Source organism: Lepisma saccharinum, chromosome 7, assembly GCF_977018435.1.
Source record: "Lepisma saccharinum chromosome 7, izLepSacc3.1, whole genome shotgun sequence".
NCBI lineage: Eukaryota > Metazoa > Arthropoda > Insecta > Zygentoma > Lepismatidae > Lepisma > Lepisma saccharinum.
Window position 1 is genome coordinate 44384011 of NC_139235.1, and position 19876 is coordinate 44403886.

General features: G+C 38.1%; 1 protein-coding gene across 1 annotated transcript in view; it reads left to right on the top strand.

Moving 5' to 3' along the window:
• Positions 1 to 19876, top strand: part of MED17 (mediator complex subunit 17) — a 105473-nt gene that overhangs the window by 62659 nt on the left and 22938 nt on the right. Inside the window, exons 4-7 of the mRNA XM_083125889.1 lie at positions 3915 to 4095; positions 8325 to 8513; positions 11731 to 11936; positions 15750 to 16012. Coding sequence (XP_082982015.1) covers positions 3915 to 4095; positions 8325 to 8513; positions 11731 to 11936; positions 15750 to 16012 — 839 coding nt within the window. The remainder of the gene's footprint in view (positions 1 to 3914; positions 4096 to 8324; positions 8514 to 11730; positions 11937 to 15749; positions 16013 to 19876) is intronic.

A 19876-nucleotide genomic window follows, 5' to 3' on the forward strand; every position in this document is an offset into this window, starting at 1 on the left:
GGCATTCGAGAGTTATGCCGGAACAAACATACATTCATATACAGGGTGATTGGTAATTCGACCTATTCCTGGAAAGGGGTAATACTAGAGCACATTTGCAACAAATTTGACCCTATGCACCGGGGGTCGGAAATCAATGGGTTTCGAGTTATTGAAGTTTGTAGATTTTTGTGACATATTCCGACTTGCGACCAAAAAACTACTAATTGTGAAAAAACTACTACACCCTGGGCACTTAATCGACATGTTGCTAACAGCTGACGAATGAGTGACTACTGGGAAAAAAAATTCATGCCCAAAATTCCCATACCCACAGAAAGAAACAGTCATTGGAGCACACGTCATGAAGAAATTTGGAAATTATAGTTTAAATCGAAGAGGATTATTTACAAAAAATGGTAACACACTTAGCGTAAAAGTTACTGAAAAAACTTCCTTGTTTCATAAGCTCTCCAAAACGATACAAATGTTGTCAACTGGCACACGGGTTGGGGGAAAAATCTGAATAAAAAGCGGAGAAGGCACGTTGTAGACCTCTTTGTAAAGTGAAAAGAAGTTGTCGGTTGTGAGAAATAAAGGAACAAAAATGAGTGAAATAATGTTATTTACCATTCTCATGATTCCAGGTTGTCAGAATTAACTGTTACAAAAACTACAAATCCTGTTCAAATTGCCTCCCCGTTTACGTATGCAAGCACGCAGCCTGCAGCATATTTCAGAGAGTCACTTGCATTGACACTCAAGTCTCTTATCTATTTGGCGGCTGTCACAATTCTCTCTCTCAACTCTTCTTGGGAATCCACTGGTGGACTGTAGACTAACTCTTTCATGTGACCCCAAATGTAAAAGTCGCATGGCGTCAAATCCGGACTCCTTGTCGGCCAGGGGGTCGGGCCACCTCAACCAATCGATCGCATGGGATAATTGTCGTCCAGCCACTGTCGCACACCCCGGGAATAGTAAGCTGGGCAGCCATCATGTTGGTAAATCATACCCCTTTTTGTGGCGAGCGGCACATCCTCCAGCAGCGTCGTCAATTCTTCCGTTAGTTTTCGTAGGTAATTCCGTTTAGGTTTTGTGGCAGATAGAATGGCCCGATCACATGATTGTGGATGGTTCCCATTTAGTGAGAATTTTCTCTGGTGAGCCTTTTCTTTAGATTTTCTGGGGTTAAGGCTAAAAATGCGCATTATGAAAATTCATAATACCATCGCGGTCGAATTTGGATTCGTCTGTCCACAGAATTCTTGTCAGATGATGGGAGTCTACAACGTGCCTTCTCCGCATTTAATTCAGATTTTTCCCCCAACCCGTGTGCCAGTTGACAACATTTGTATCATTTTGGAGAGCTTATGAAACAAGGAAGTTTTTTCCGTAATTTTTACGCTAAGTGTGTTACCATTTTTTTAAATAATCCTCTTCGATTTAAACGATAATTTCCAAATTTCTTCATGACGTGTGCTCCAATGACTGTTTCTTTCTTTGGGTATGGGAATTTTGGGCATGAATTTTTTTCCCAGTAGTCACTCATTTGTCAGCTGTTAGCAACATGTCGATTAAGTGCCCAGGGTGTAGTAGTTTTTTCACAATTAGTAGTTTTTTGGTCGCAAGTCAGAATATGTCACGATAATCTACAAACTTCAATAACTCGAAACCCATTGATTTCCGAATCCCGGATGCATAGGGTCAAATTTGTTGCAAATGTGCTCTAGTATTACCCCTTTCCAGGAATAGGTTGATTTACCAATCACCCTGTATACACACATACATCCATTTTTATATATATAGATTTGCCAGTGGTGACAAAAGTGACAGCTGGTGAACTAGTTTGAAATCAATAGCAGCAATCAATCTAAATTCATGTGTGTTGGAGTGGTAGAAGCCAGGCTTCATGCTGTTGGGCCCTGCGTTGGTGTATTATATTTCTCATGCCATTTCACCTGTCGTCACTTTGCTTCATGGATGAGACCCTCCATTGTGTCTTGCATGCAACATTATTTTGGATGGTCAGAATATTCTTGTCCAATGTGAAGTTTTTAATGTTCTCAGACAAAAGTTTAATTTTTCCCGACACCCTGTCATCCATGTTGCCAGATAATGACAGTGTTTTGAATGGTGTTTGAGGATTTTTTGGGAAGATGTTGCTCTTTTGCACTGTCTCTAAGGTGGTATTTTGTGTGTGTCCTGTGCAGAAGGTTTTGGCTTTGATCAGGGGATTGCACCCTCCCTTTTTTGTGCATCAGTAGGTATTTTTCATAAGTGGTTCAAAGCGTGCAAAATAGCCACACCATACCACTGCTGATACATTCATTAATTTTAATTCATTCATGCATTCGAAAAGCAAGCAAGATCTACACATTAAATTAGGCACACACAGGAGATGTACTACATAGAATTTTCAGCGAAAAATGCAGGCTCAACCAGGACTCAAACCCAAGTTTCTAGCATACTGTGCCATTGTTCTACCATTGAAATACCAAGCTGGCCTGGCTTCACCTGATTCTTCGCTGCAGCTGGTTTACCTGTGTGGAATCCTCTCTGCTAGTGTTACCGAAACGGAATCTGTTGCGTTTGAAATGCTGTAGACGTCGACGTTGCCTGGTTCCTCCCAGCGTAGAGATGTCAATTCATTAAATTAGGTGCTGGCCCCCATGGCGGAGTGGTTAGCACATTGCACTACAGTGCCAGGGGTCCCAGGTTCGAATCCCGGCCTGAGCATGGATGTTTGTGAGTGTCCATTCATCAATTTTTCATCATATCATCACTCATCCCCATCTTCGCAATTAGCCAAATGTGGCACAAAAGCAAAGTAAAATAAAGCAAATCAAATCATTAAGTTAGGCACACGCAGGAGATGTACTGTCAAGCCTGCATGTTTTGCTGAAAATTCTACAAAGATCTACACAGTATGTCATAGCTTATTATCTACATCTCAAGCATCAACAAAACATTGAAATCAAGACAATTGAAATATTTTTCTGCAAGTAACAGATTTGTTAATTGCTACTGGACTACAATTTAAAGTAGGATCTGAACCACTGGGCACTGTGCTACTACTGGGGAATCAAACCTGGAACCTCTTGATTACAAAGCAACAACTTGATTACTATTCCATTGGGAAGACCCAGGGAAAATAGAACTTCTATAATGCATTTATTACATGAAAACCACACTACTCCTGTTACTTATTTCTTTAAGTTCAAAGGTATTAATTTTATTCTGAACTGCTTTGTACAGTCACGGACATTTCTGGTTTGTAGTGATTCCATTGAAAGTCAGTGCAGTTGTTACAACCCAGAAGTGCCGATAGCTATACACCCCTGATGTACTTACAGGAGAAGATTGATTGTTTGATTGATTTAGTTTATTTTACTTCGCGTTTTGTGCCTCTTGGCTAATTTGCAAAGATGGGGATGAGTGATGAAATTGATGAATGGACATTCACAAACAACCAAACCCTAGCGGGATTCGAAACCGGGACCCTTGGCGTCGCAGTGCAATGTGATAACCACTTGGCCACAGGGTTACAAGAGAAGAATATAACACTACAACTGTATGGTATTAGACCTTTAGAAATCATAAGAATACATAATCCATATGATCATACCTTGGAAGTAAAAAATTCCGTACAGAATTGGAATAGACTAAAATATTGCATGTTTAATCAAATTCCCTTTATCTTCATAAAAATTTCAGAATTGTAGAATCAATTCCAATTAGAGAAATGTCAGATCAGTATAATGGTCTGTAATTTTTATCTCTACACTTAAGACAATAAGTCAGTGTTACTCTACTTGAACTTGTGGTGTAAAATGTTTATCCTATTCAAAATGGCACTTGCTCAGGTGAGAAGTTTGGCTTAGAATAAGTAAGTTCTGTGGATATTATTAGAAGTTCTGTAAATCCTTTTACAGGCACTGGCAGGGGCTGCATCTGTTCTTTTGAATGGCGCAGAGAGATTACGAACATCTCAAACGGAAATGGCTTTGAACAGGACAACACCTGATTTCCACATTGAATTGCTCAGGTTAAGGCAGAACTGGAGGTTGAAGAAAGTGCACAATTCCATTATTGGAGATTTGAGTTACCGAACAGGTACAAGAAAATTTATTTATGCATGGATCACTGCAGGCAAAAATTCAGTTAACGCTTAACTTCGACTTTGTGCCAACAGGATTTCTCATAAAATTATTTTATCGTTATATTTTTACAGTAAACCCTCATTAGCACAAATCCCAAGGGACCGAAAAATCAAGAGTTCATGTTAAAAAAATTCGTGCTAACTGGGGATTTTCAGTTTTGTTTGCAGATCTATGCCTGCCTGCTTCCTCTTGGCCATGACTCCCGTCTTACTGCTTGCAACTTGATGTTACTCGTACTGGCTACGTTTTAAAGAATAGAAAAACACATCTGAACACACAACTGAATTTGTTGGTTAAAAGCTCATTGTTGACGCGATGATTGCGATTATCGAGCAATTGTACCCAAGTTTTAATCTTGATGTTACTCGTACTGGCTATGTTTTAAAGAATAGAAAAACACATTTGAACACATTGTTGATCTAAACCTGTTTGTTACAATACTGTATAAGTTGATTGTTGACAAGATGATAGAGATTGTTGAGCAATTTCTTACATACCTAGCAAAGGAACGACAGAGGAACAACAGAAAAAAATTATGAAAAACTTTGAAAGTTCATCTTAAATGAGATCTAATGACGCAACGGACTAAAAAACAGTTCATAATTCATGGTAACCAAAATTCGCTTTAATCGATAAAACTTTCTATAAGATATAATATGTCTGTCCCTGCCGGGACCAACATTTTGTTCATGTTAACCGAGTGTTCGTCTTAAGCGGGTTTGTGTTAACGAGGGTTTACTGTATTTGTATTTTTGGCACATATGTGGTTCTTATACAGCGTGTCCACAAAAGCATTCCGTGATTATAAACACATATAGCATCGCTCTTGGTACTCGTATATATATAAAATTGGTGCCATTACCTACCTCAGTGGCACTCAATGTGTGCTCATGTCATGTTGCAAACATCAAGGTGATATTCCCACTCATGCTAACGTATCTACAGTGACGGTCCCGATGTTCCAGATCTTGAGGCAGTAGAGCTACATATAGAAGATCTTTTATGTGACCCCATAAGAAGAAGTCCCAGACAGTCAAGTCAGGGAACCTCTGTGGCCACTTGCAGAACACAGCATCTTTGTTTCCAGAGCGCCCAATCCATCTTCCTTCAAGTTTCTCATTTAGAAAATTATGAACATAGAGATGCCAGTGAGGAGGTGCTCCATCTTGTTGGAAAATAAATTCATTATCTTCTTCTTCTAATTGTGGTAAAAGCCACTTCCTGAGCATATCAAGGTAATTCATACCGTTGATAGTGTCCTCGTTAAAGAAAAATGACCCTTACACTTTCAGTTTCGATACAGCACAGAACACATTTACCTTAGGGTAGTTGCATCCAACCTCCAAAATGAAATGTAAATTCTGGGTCCCCCAAATCCTATCATTGTGTTTGTTTACTTTTCCATTGACGTGGAACGTTGCTTCGTCACTGAAAATGATTTTCTCAGACAGGACCTCATTATTCTCCATAAGTATTGATAAATGTTCACAGAAAGCAAGTCGTTTTTCACTGTCATCAGGTTTCAACTTTTGCAGTAACTGCAGCTTGTAGGGATGAAACTTCAAACGAGTACGTAGGATTTTAAACACTGAGGATTTAGGGATGTTTAACTGGAGGCTAGCTCTACGCACAGACTTCATAGGACCACGTACAAATGTCTCCCGCACCTGTTCCACAATTTCCACACTGGCAGATGGTCTCCCTGAATGGCCCTTCGTATGATCACATATGCATCCTCGCTCTACAAAATCTATGTACCATCTCAAAAATCATCTTGTCAGTAGGTGCTGCATGTCTGTGGTCTGTTGGAAGGCACGCTGAACTGTCACTACACTCCGTGTGTTATGGTATTCCAGTACACACCAACTACGTTCCTGTGGGTTTGCCATGAATCTCTAAATGCTACAGAATTCACACTGAACTGAAATGCAAACCTAAACATCCAGTAAACATCAACAGTAACAGAATTTGCTTCTAACAACAATGCCATTTACAATAACACATTAACAATCTAAAGATTTTTCCTTTTTTTTCATTCTTTTATTGTTATCCCATCTATTGTTGTAGTTAACTCCAACAATTACACATGTGCTAAAATTCTTTGAGCTGTTCTTTCGAATGGTGTCAGTACAAATTTCGTAATATACATAATTAAAATTTTGTGGTTGTTTATAATCACGGAATGTTTTTTGTGGACACGCTGTATAATATTTCAGCTGTTTTCCTTCCTTTTATTTTTTCAATCTAGCAATAAGTGCCCATATCCCACTTTTTGTTACCAGTAATACAGTTGCACTTACGTTGGTAAGTTCAAATGTATGAAAACAATGTTTTGAAGGTCACACCTCCTTTGTCAAGTTTAGTTCATCTCACATCATGAAGGGAGTCCACAAACACCAAAAACTAGAATCACAGTGTAGAAGTAGTTCACTATCTAAAACCATTCAGGAATTAACACATTAATAACTACCAGAAACAGGTGATGTTTGCCATGCACAATACATAAGCCCAGATGCATGGAACGTACATTAGCCCATCAAAAGCACAAATTGCCTACAGAAAACCATCACATAAGTCATGACACTGCACCTGCACCCAAATATGTTTATTTGCAGACTCAGCATCTGAATGGCACCTCTTCATTTTGTGTTTGTAGACTGAAAAGCCAGTCTAGTGTGAATATAGATTTGCATATCTAAGATGCAATTTTCAATCATCGGTATCAATGGGAATCTGTGAGCGAGCTTTCAGTTAAGTGCCATGCAACAAGTGTCGTGAGAGTTCCACATCAAAGTGACACAGACCCAATCCAGTTCATTTAAAAGCATTCATTGCACATGAGCTATTAACAGAGCAAGATGACAAGACAAAAGATATTGAGAAAATGCCCTAGCTTGAATGGCAAGTGGCACGTGTGGCTTGTTGTGTCACCTCAGTATGAAAGTTTTTCGTTCAAAGAGAGAAGTGATGCTTTTCATTTTTCTGTGCAATATTTTGATTGAGATTGATTTCATGCCTGATGAAGCTACCAGACAGGTGGCGAAATCGATCTTGAACAAAAAACTACATGGAAAAATTAACTAAGTGAATTGTAATGAAAGTTTCCTTTATTTCTGTATGCTCATTTCCAAGTTATACACATCACTTGTTTCTTATCACCTGTCACTTTGGTCTTCAAGCTTCAGCATTGGTATCGGCCCTAAATAAGCATAGTTAATTTGTTTAACATAGTTCATCAGACATTGTGCTTGCATATCAGTGAGTGCGAGGACATGCTTCATCCAATCCTTGAAAAATGGAAAAGTGAGAGATTTGTGTTTTTTCTGGGGCTACCTTCGTTCTTAACTCTCGGCTGTTCATATGACCATGACAGTATTTAAAGGAAGAGATATGATTTGGAAATTAAGGTAAAGTTCCCTATGCAAATAGCACCGTGCCATGAAGGCACATTAAGAGGATGTGGGGGTAGGACCTCACTCATTCTGGGTCTCGGCCATTTTGGAGGTGATGTGATCAGCACTATGCTCAGGCAGCCTTTACCCCCTCCCAGGTTGCCCCCTGGTACCCATTGATTTGAGGCTGTGTGAGCGAGCCCTAGAGCCACTTTACGCGGGAACAAGGCTGGAAAATTCCGACCTCAGATCACCCACCCCTGGAATCGAACCTGGGTCTCCTGCATGGCAGTCGGTTGCCGTACCAACTAGACCACTGCAACTGATTTGGAAATTTAAAATTTAATGAAATAGAATTACTAAATGGAAAACATGCTTTTGCATATGTAGGTTTAGGGATGCATACATTACATACGTATGAGTGAAATTTCACACTGAAGTGACACATGACATGTGACAAATGACCCAGCAATAGCTATGTTTCACTCTGTAGTAGCATGACATGTGATACATGTCACTTATTGTTTTGCTGTGAAATTTCTGCAGTACTTAGAGATTTACAGTCAATAAAATGGAAAAATCCGAAATTGTTTTCATCTTCCATTGGAAGTTAAGTGTACATCTTTACAATATGTTATGGTTTGAAATAATGATCTACTCTTACTCATTACCAGATAACAATGTTGAAATATTTTTTGCTACTTGTTTCCTGTATCTTGATTTTAATAAAATAATAATTCCATATGTAAGTGCAGTTTATCGTTAACACACTTTCTTCATCTTTATGTAGCTGGCTCGAAGTATGCCCAAACAGGAATGTTTGAAGTTACAAAGGCTGAAGAAGAACAGCCAGGAAACGGCACAAGTCCACCAACTTCACCAAGTTCACTAAATGCTCCGAAAGCAGGTTCAGCACTTCGTGTCACAGTGCCCTCCGAATTGCAAGGAGTTGCTTACATTGAAGTATTGTGTCAAAAAGGTAAGTAATGAAGTCATGTCTAGCTATTGGTCATTCATAGGATACAGACACATAAAGGAAAATACTAGAATGGTACCATTGTTAGGAATTAGCTGTTGCAAGTGTCAAAATTCAACTGGGTGTTTTTGTCAATAAATATATAAAGTGTATAAACAAGAGATCAAGAATTGATATACTACCAGGTATCCAAAAAAGTTCATGCTGTATATTGCAGTGAGAAATAAAGACTCTGTAATTTCTGGCAAGTGTGTGTTATTCAGCAAAATAAGCTCCTTCAGCTTCAATTACATGTTCCCAACGAGATACAAGCTTATAAATCCCACGTTTGTAAAAGTTTTGGTCCCTAGAAGCAAAAAATTGTCCTATGACCTGCGTGACATCATCTCGGTTTCGGAACTGTTGCTCACGCAAATGGTTATCCCTGGCCAAAATCAAGTGAAAGTCGGATGGGGCAATGTCTGGGGAGTAAGGAGGATGAGGTAAAATTTCCCAACCAAGTGTGTTGATTACCTCCTTGGTTGCTTTCGCCGTATGAGGTCTAGCATTGTCTTGAAGAAGGATCACTCCTTTCCTGTTGACTAGTGCTGGCTGCTTCAGATGCAGTGCAGCTGCAACCCTTTGCATCTGGGACGAGTACTCCTCGGATGTGATGGTTTTGCCATGCTCTAGCAATTCAAAGTGCACAACACCAGCGCTGGTCCACTAAACACAGAGCATTACCTTCTGTTGATGAATGTTTTCTTTTGGGGTCAATGCAACAGAACCAGGGGACGACCAATGATGTTTTCTTTTGCGGTTACTGTATAACACCCATTTCTCGTCACATGTCAATATCTGGTCCAGGAATGGGGCTTTCTTGTGGCATGACAGCAATGATGCGCAAATGGTGAGCCGCTGGCGTTTGTTTTCCTCGGACAAAACGTGAGGAACCCATTTACTGAGCTTCCAAGTCTTCCCAAGGTTGTGCAGACGCAATCGAATTGTTTCCTCCGACACTCCAAACCCTTGTGAAAGGTCTTTACATGTTTTCTGTGGATCACGCTCGATGGTCTCCTTCAGCAGGGCTTCGTTGATAGTGGCGGGGCTTCCAGCTCGAGGCTTGTCCTGGAGGCTCTCATCGCCCGATGCAAATCGACTGAACCACTTTCGTACTGTGTGCTCACTCACTGATGCCTCTGCAAACGCGGGGTATATCTTTCGAGCAACGGCTGCAGCATTGCTGCCCAATTTGAACTCGTACAGTAAACACGGCCGTAAAACGTCCTTTGACACTGGCATGTTCCCTTCAGGATTGTAGTTCCTACAGACCTGCTGTCTATGCAACCGACACGCCTCCCAACTCTGCACTGACTGACGGTTGCCGGGAATGTAAACTTTTGAAGTCATCTAGAAGGGGTTGTAGTCTGTGTGAAGCTGAACTATCGATGTTCAACTGTTTTGGTTCTCGAATATTTTTTTTTTGTAGCACTTGTGTTCGTCCAAGTGAGAAGCTCAATAAACTCGGAATAAACTGTAGATGTTCTTTTATTAACCCAACAATATACATGATGGAAAATTTCACTGTTTTCACAAATCTATTGATGAAGGGGCCTGGAATACTTCTTAATGTCAAATAATTGTCAATTTTATGTGTACAAATTTTTGTGTCTTTGAACACACAATTTTATTCTAGTGTGGTTATTATTTTTTTGTCTCCTTTCTGCCTCTGACTTAATCATTGTGATGAGAATGAATGACTGTAGAGAATAGCCTCAAAAAATTATTTCTTCTAGATTCTAACTTTGTTCTCCAATTTTGCAGCACTAATCAATATCAAACACTGCAAACATTGAACTATAATGCATCAGCTTTTGAAGTGCTGTGTTGAACAAAATGAAAGCAAGTAAGAAACGTGAATGTGACGAGGGCAGTGGCACAGTGTGTGAAGCACATACTGTAGCCTGATTCTCATTTGTGTGTGTGCATCATTTTCTATTGGTCTGGTGAAGGGGAGGGGGAGTGCTCATTAGTCATCACACATTCACTTCTTTTTTTTCCCCCCTTTGCCTGTAATTGTCATCATCAATTCTTAATTGACCCAGTACTGTATGGTATTGAGATGACATACAATACTCCGGGCCAAGCGTGTGGCATATTGACTACCAATGAGGTTTGAACCAGTGTACTGCCTGAATGGTGCATGCTACTTCGAAAATTCAAGAACTTCAGATTGAAACACCTATTTCCAACAACTTTCGCCTCTCCATTTTTCGCTGTGTGCACTAATATTGAATCACCATGTATTTCCAAGATCTGGGAGTGCAAATATCGTCTTCATGTACATTAATTCAAGCAATATTGTGTTTCATTTCAGTTATACTTTTAGCTTTGAATCACAGTAATTTGTCTATCAAAATATGTTATCATGCATTACCTAACCTAAGTCTACCATAACTCTGGATCCCATTTTTAAATTTTGTACACTTATTGAGTATTAACCCTCTGTCATCTGTGTCCTCATATTAGCACAAACGTCCCGTGCGTGACACTCAATGCCGCCCCATCAAAACCAGTTATTTACGTAAATTTTTTATGCAAATTGATATGTAATTACACTAGCACTTACTGGAAATGAGGTGAAATATATATATATCAACGCAAACATGTCCATTTTGGACATTTTTATTAGCTATCATATTAAAAAGACTAAAAAATGAGAAAAGTGTCTCAGAATTACAAGCTTACACTCTTGAAGCAAATGCACCAAATTATTATTGTACATTTAATGAAGGAAATAAAGAATTCACCATTCACAAAATTTGCAACATATTTTTCAAAACTAATTGAAATCGTACAACTTATATGGGCTCAGAAAGAAATTATTTGTTTTTTTCAAAACTAATTGAAATCGTACAACTTATATGGGCTCAGAAAGAAATTATTTGTTCCAAAATTTTCAGACAAAATCTTACTGACTTGCAGAAAGGGCAATCAATTTTTTTAAACACAACTAGCAAACTAATTTTATTCTCCTCTGAATGGTCTTTGCTGCATGCAAGGTAATTGCATCAAGTGCTGATCACAAGAATGGAATACATTCTGACAACTGTCATTGCATTTCTCTTTTGTACATTTCACTGTATTGTGTTTCTGAGATTTAAGAACTGAGAGTGGATGATGAACCTATATGGCCAGTGTTCTGGGGTTTAAGCTTGTCATTTTTTTTTTCTTCTTGTAGATCAGGAAGACCTTTGTAGTTCATCTGTGAATATTCTTGGCTCTGGACCCACTAGTACAAATCCAGATGTTCACTGGCAGCAGAAGCTTGAAGCGGCCCAAAATGTTCTCTTCTGCAAGGAACTATTCAACCAGTTGGCAAAAGAGGCTGTCCAATTGCAAGGGCCCATTCCGCACATGGTAGTTGGAAATCAAATAATGGCTACAGTAAGTAGAATTGATATTTAATACTAAATACTGCATTGTGTTTCACTCCATAATTTAGTTAGCAGTTAAACCATGGCTTGTGCAACTTGAATGTTAAAAAGAAGACGTAAGTGAGTTACTAAATTATTTCCGCGAAAGTTACTTGTAAATCTATTAATTTCGGTGGCCTCAGCACTTAACGATGCAAAGCACTGGACTAGCAAAGCACCTCAAGTTTAACAAATACACGATCCAAAAAGTTTCAGTCAGGCATACAGCGCACACACTGATTAACACCAAAATCAAAGAGAGACACGCAATTCTGTACTTTCCACACGATCTGAATATCGACAGTGGTGGTCAGGCACATCATGTTTAGCTTCCGCTATTGCAGCAACTTAAACCTATCACACGCAGCAGACAAACTGGCTAGTCCAGTGCTCCTAGCGATAAGCGAGGAAACAACAGGATCCGGAAGTCAGCCCAGCAGTAAAGTAATGAGTTCCCAAGTGGATGCTGGCAGAGGCCACCGAAATTAATAGAACATTTACAAGTAAGTTTCGCAGAAATAGTTTTGAAACTTGCATCTTCTTATTATCAACCGTGTTTTTTATCCGCCCTAACATGAATTGAATGTTAACATTGAATCAGGAAGTAACCCAAATTTACACTCAGATACACTAACAACCACAAAACATGTACTCTACAAGGGATCGAGCATATGCATCCTTGGTTACAAGGCGATCATCACCTTGCCCACTAGGTTAGCGAAAGACTCTTCAACAATAGTCTAATTTCACATACATTAGTGATCTGAGATATAGAAAAATAACATTCATATGTCGTCTTTGTCAAGTTGATTTCATCTCACCTTATGGAGAGACTTATTTGCAAGTAGTCGCAGACACTTCTGGATTGTAACAACCTCATTGACTTTCAATCGGATCATTACAACCCAGAAATGTCCATGACTACAAAGTAGCATCTGTTGCCACCTTATTGGCCAATCACATAAATTGTAAACAACTGAACAGGATGGATAAAATATCACTATTTGTATTTTTTGAAAATGAATTTTGATTATTTTTTATTGGAATTGTTATATTTAAAAAGAACCATGTATAAAGTTGCATGTATGTTTTTTGACATAGTATGTATAAATATACACATTTGTTTTTCAATGTTTAAGGTGTTTCCTTGCTATAGTGTATACACAGAGTTGAAGGCTGTGTATCAGAACTTTCCACAAGATTTTCACATCGAAACGCATTGAAGGTTTATTCTTTATTTACTGATATTATGTTTGAGCTTAATTTGAAGAACATTATGTTGTTTTACTTCTTGTGACACTAAAAACATAAATTCTTTTTTTGCTATTTTAAAAGCTGATTGTGGCAACAGACTGCTGCACAACTTGTAAAAACGAAATTTGTCTTATGTTTACATCACATTTTTTTACAATCTTTTGTAGTTGAATTGCATTGATTAATTTTTAAAATGATAGTTAAATAAATTTTATCAGCCACTATATTTAGTTAGAACAGTGACACCATTGTAAGTTTAATATAATCAATATTTTGTATATTTCTATATTCTATTTGTGTATTTGCTATTTTTGTACATGAAAAGATAATTGTGTTGTGAAGCAACAGAAATTTATTGTGTTTACAGTTGAGTTTAAATGTTACATTTTTGTTTCCCATGAGCTTTAACCTTCAGTACATAGAAATGTTAGAGTATCTAAGTGTCTAATAAATGTCATTGAATTATTACAAGATTAATGTATTTTCAGGAAAAATCATTCTAAGATCTATAAATTATTTCTTTAATCTGAATGTTATTTAATTCATTGATTTAAAAAAAACAATTTACAATCAAACAAATTTGCCACTAAAAGTTCCAGGTTCATGACTTGGATGTTCCTTCATCAATTGCTACTTTCAGCAATTTACACATTGTTGAGAATAGAATACATTATTCCACATCTCCACCGAACTGATATCTTTCATTATAATACCATTAATTGCGTAATTGCTGCACCCTGTTTTATCAGTCCAAAAATTGGATTATATCAGTTGTCGCATGGGCACGTCAGATAACAAAACCAATAATAGTGGCACAGAATCTTCAGACGCAGATGATCAAATCTGTAAGTCCATTCTTCGCAAGACTAGTAATTTTTCTCAAGTGTAATATTTTGACTGATATGCACAATTCCAAAGCAACTAATGTGTTAACTTTTTACAGAGCAGAAAGATGTTTGCTAAACTGTCACAAAGAAACGATTTGGACAATATTTAATTTAAAGAACTATGCGTCCATTTCCTTGCGAGGCCGAGAGATCGGGAGAAGTGTGGCGGGGAGCACTAGCGGAGATTCCGACATTTTCGACCAGTAACGTCCCGCTTAAGTTTACCCTTGAAAGCGTTTTGCTTAGCCTGGAATCGTTTGGAGGTTTCAAATGTGCAACACTGTATCAAGATTACGTTGCAGACTAAACCGTTAAAAGTCAATGGTTTTCGTGAGCATTGTTTGCAATCTTAAAACTCCGAGCTTGAGTTGTTCTTTCCTTTGCAACTACAGGTGCTCTGGACAGAGCTGTGAATGGAGTGAGGAACGAGGAACAGACCTTGAACCAAGAGCATGTTAATTTCGTACTGTGTGAAAGAATGGTTGTGGGTACTTGCCATGCTACTTCTTTCTGTAATTGCAGTGTGTGTGTGAGTTGTGTGTCAGGCGTAAAAGGAAAGCTGATTAGTCACTTCTCTCACCCAAGGGTGGAGTGTGTTCTTGGCAGTGCCAAGTTCACTTCTCTCGTCCTAAGACGGAGCGTAACTTCTCTCATCCGAAGATGGAGTGAGGCTATCTCTCACCCGAAAGTGGAGCGGATTCTCTGACCAGTGGACTGAGTCCAACCTCTTATCTCTCACCAGAGTGGAGCGCACCTCCTCTCGTCCGAAAGCGGAGTCCTTCTCCTTTTCTGGTGTTTGGTCTCTCGCAGTAGTGGAGCACACCTTCTCTCGCCCGCAGGCAGAGTCTAACTCTCTTGCCAGCCAAGCTTTGGCCTTTATATAGGGTCTGCAATGCTAGCGAAAACGGGTAGAGAAGAAATAAACTAATAAAAGTATATTCCTAAAGTAAGTTTTCCAAAATAGAGGTGGAACTCATTTTTTTAAATTTATACAATTCTCAATTTCTTAGATTCTTAGAAAGGTCATAAAAATAGAGGTGTGACTCGTACAATTTGTGATGAGACGGGTTCGTTACACGTGAAAACAGACTCGTGTCGAGATGTGTGTAGGCAATTTGCACAGAAATTTCTTGATAAATATCTGCATGCTAAAGATATGTCTAAAAATAAGTAGGACGTTTCTAGTCGAAAATGTTGGCATCTCCGCTAGCGCCCACCACACTTCTCCCGATCTCTCGGCCTCGCAACGAAATGGATACACTTTATATTCACGAGTAATCCTTGGATCCTAATCTTACACCAAAGACAGTTTAGTAATAAATTATGTTTAAGTATCGTTACTTTTTTGCAAAAAATAATTGGCATAAAATCTGCAACAATTATGCTGTGTAATGCAGTATTCTTCAATTTCATCTTTCATTCATCCTCATCGCAACAACATAAAAATATTTAAACTACAAAATAGCACTTGGGACCTCTCTGATAGCGTAGTGGTTGAAATCCAACTTTAAACTTTTTAAATCCAATTGTCGATATATGGCTTATGATCATTTACAATCATTCCAATTTCACATCAGTTTTACTGTTAATTTGCAGGGCATTACCATTCATGTAACAACATACCTAATTTTTTTAATCATTAGGTATTACCAGGAATTCAGCTGATTATCAGTTTGTGTCACAGCACCGGAACAGATAAGAAGCCTCCAGTCCCTCCTCCACAGAAGTCTGACCATGACCATGTACTTGAGCATTCCTTGCATCAGTTGCTACGAGAAGTTCATCATAAAAACACGTACCATCCCTTCCCACATCCATCAACGGGCCCTATTGGACCCAGCAAGAAAAGGTGTTTGGCTGGACCAGGTTCAGCCGACAGACATGAGCTGGTTCAGATGACTCAAAGGTAAGAATCAATATACAGTTTTGTGTGTGTATGAAGCATGTGTGTAGATTAATAAAACATTATAATACTGACCAAGGTAAAATTTTATAGTATAAAAAATATATACACTAAAAATGTAACGTTTCCACCCTCTAACAGGGTCTTCTTCAGACAAAACTTCTCAATAAATTCATCTATTTATTGTAAAGTTTTGTCTGAAGAAGACCCTGTTAGAGGGTGGAAACGTTACATTTTTAGTGTATATATTTTTTATACTATAAAATTTTGCCTTGATCAGTATTTTAATGTTTGATTAACATACTGTAGAGACAAGGCTTAACTGTGTTACCAGTATATAGATTTCTTGATGGTAAAGTTCCCCGTGCATATAGCACCGTGCCATGAAGGCAGATTATGGGGATATGGGGGTATGGCCCCACACATTCTCGATCTCAGCCATTATGGAATTGACGTGATCAGCACCGTGCCACGGCCACCTTTAGTCCATTGATTTGAGGCTGGGTGAATCCCGGAGCCACTTTATGTAGGGACAAGGTTGGAAAAATTCCTACCTTGGAATCGAACCCAGATTTCCTGTGTGGTAGCCCTACCGACTAGACCACCATGGCTACAGTAGATTTCTTGAACAATATCAATTTTTACGTGAGATGCAAAGGCATTCCAATTTTTTTGTCTTCAGTGCGATAGATCCAAGATTCAAATCCCAGTATATGTTCCAAAACCTTGGCATCAACCCATCATCATGAGGACAAATTCAGAGCCATTTGAAAACATTGGTGATGAGACTGTCAACGACCCCACACCACCCATAGAAGTACCGCCAAGAATTTTCGCAAAAATATTATTTTTATTTTTAGGACAGCATACAAATCACAAGAGACAAAGATAACTGTGCAATGTTTCTATCATTTGTTACTTTAATTTCATGCTGAATACAATGTGAAATTTCAGTCTGAACAATGTCAACATTCATTTTATTCCACAAAGGTTTTGTAAAGTTTAAAAATGTGTGGCAATACACTACAGGGTGTTTAGCCTAAGCATTTTATAATTATTAGTTCCCAGTGCCAGGGCCGGTGCAATGGGTGGGCGAGGGTGGGCAGGCACCCACCCAAAAATTCCTCTGCCCACCCGATTGCCCACCCAAAAATATTCAAGAAATATTAATAAGTATTTAGAAAAATACGAATGCTTCAATAAAAATATATTCTTGTCTTGACTCCATGCATATTTTTCATACGAATTTTGTCGATACGAGAAAGGCTCACAATATCATCCTGTACGAAGTTTCGCCACCTTTGGATTTACATTAGTTTACCGAATAAGTTAGCGAAAATCGTAGCAAAATATGGTGAGGGATAATACCTATTATTTATAATTAATTGTATTTCATATTTAAAACTTGAAGCATAAGACTTGTGATCGAGTTAACACTTCTGTGACTACAAGTATGTATTATAATACAAGGTGGGGCAAAAGTCATCACCTTATTTTCTTCACGTATAGCTTGGGTTTTAAATTAAACAAAGTAGGTTTTTTTTGTGTACTTGTAAGTTTTGTGTTCTCAATTTTTTTAACATTACATCCAATAAATAACCATCATTCGAATTGATGCAAATTTGGGCTCTTTTTGTTGCGTTTTCCATGGTGATGGAAAGAATCTGCGGGAAAAATGTTTTCAATTTCATGCTGAATTTTGTCCTTTAGTTGCTGTAACGTCTCTGGCTTATTCACATAAACCAATGACTTCAAATATCCCCAAAGGAAGCAAGATGTCGAATGGTTTGCAGTGTAGGCACTGGACTATTGGGAAAATGTCGTCTAAATTCTCGTTGTGTCAAGATTTCAGATAGATTATTCCTTAAAAATATTGTCACAATTTTTCCACGTTCTTGTTGGGTATACTTATTCATTTTTGCACACAATAAATTTCATGAGTATCTTCTATTTAACTGACAAAACACTACTGATATAAACAACAAGATGTCAAAATAAATGTCAGTTCAAATAGGATGATGACTCTTGCGCCACCTTTTATCTATCTACAGCCAAAGTGCACTTTTCCCTAAGTGGGAGTTCAAACTTACAGGAAAAATATCTAGAAAAACCAAACAAATAAATTAAAACATATTCACATTACTTCCATATGGTATGCCAAAGAACTTTGATTCATGACTAGGCTTCCTTCACCTAGCATTTTGGGTAATGGGTGACTTAATGGTATTTCGCTCCTGTGGCAATTGTCAGTAACTGAAACTGTTTACATGAATTCCAAAGTGTTATGCAGAAGAGTAACTCCATTTGTATGAAGGTAAAGTGTGAACAGGAGAAGAATTGCCACATACGGTAGCTGCAATGATCAAATTAAATTATTTTTTCACCTAACTTACTTAGTGTTTGCTTTCTCAATCTCTAGACATATCTCTATTGAACCACATCGAGCATTTCTTTTTCCTGCGTCAGTCAGGTCACGATTATTAAGCAAGTGATGAACATATACCTTTATTTTTGCAATTTTTAGTTTTATTTTGTGTGAAAAATCACGTTTTTATGTGAGGTAAGTTTAATGCAGAATGAATAAAAGTACTTTAAAAATTTTTCTAACAGGCATTAATTAAATACAAAGATTCATACAGGTGGCTACAAGTATCAATTTGAAACAATCCTAAGAGCCAAGTAAAAGAATCATTCGTTAAGCCTCAATGAAGAAGCACTGCTCTTTTCAGTTACAAACTCATAATATTATTTAAATTGTATATTCAAAATCATTCATTTGAATTCTGCAGAAAACAAAGTATTTCTTCACTATTGTCGAGGTTTATCATACTTTTTGTAATCATCCTTGAATGTTTAATGTATGCATACAACATTTTATTGCATGAAAAAACAAGTTATTTCATTTTGGAAAGCACGTCAGTAGTAGCAAATAAAGGTGGACAGTTGAAACTTTAGCAACTGTAGATGTCGAATTTTGGCATAACTTGCTTTCCGAATCTAAAACGCTTAAATTACATTTCAAATGGTTTTGCTGCTAGGTTGCTTCACTCCAAAGAATTTGTTCAATATTTTTCATATTTTGTCGCATAAATTAACCTTTTGGTGCCCAAGCGTCTCGAATGAGATACCCAAAAGTAACCCTCGGGGTACCAAGCATCTCGATCGAGACGCTGTGTCAAGGTCGTAGTTTTTACGTTATAACTTTTCTATTTTTGGCTAGAATTTTGATTTTATTTTTTTATATTGTTCCTAACACATGTATTTAACAGAAATGTTTTTCTGCATTTTTTTTTGTCTTCATGAAAATGGAGGGGGAAAGGTGGGAGAAGGGACTTCTCTTTTGCGTCTCTTTTCAAGGTCAATTTTTTGCCGACAAAGGAAGACCGGCTTTGTTGTTCTAAAGCAATGCTTTTCACTCCCTCCTGCTAAGTGCAGTCGAAGGAAGCTTGTTTATCAGTATCCGATGTCAAAATGAAAGTTTTCCGTGAGGGCGCAAGCAGGGGGTGGGGGAGGTGGAGGGGGGAGACTGGTTGTTGAATCTGCGTTGTGAGAATGGAATTTCGAAGTGCGCTGAAGGAAACCTTTGTTTTTTTTAGCACAAGTGTCCACAAGTGGCAACAGGGGTTACCCAGCATTGTCTAAAAATAGAATTTCAAGCAGCTGCAAGAATTGGCGCTCATTTGTCACTACATTCTAGCTTTTCATCCGTGAATGTTGTGCGTAGGTGTCGTTTTGTGCCCAAGTGTGAGTACATTTTTTGGGTTAAGTGACAATTTTTTAAAATAATTTTTTGGGGTTTTCTCCCTTCCCCCTCCATATATACACCAAATTTGCATTAATGTTGCATTTTGTGCATTTTGACATTTT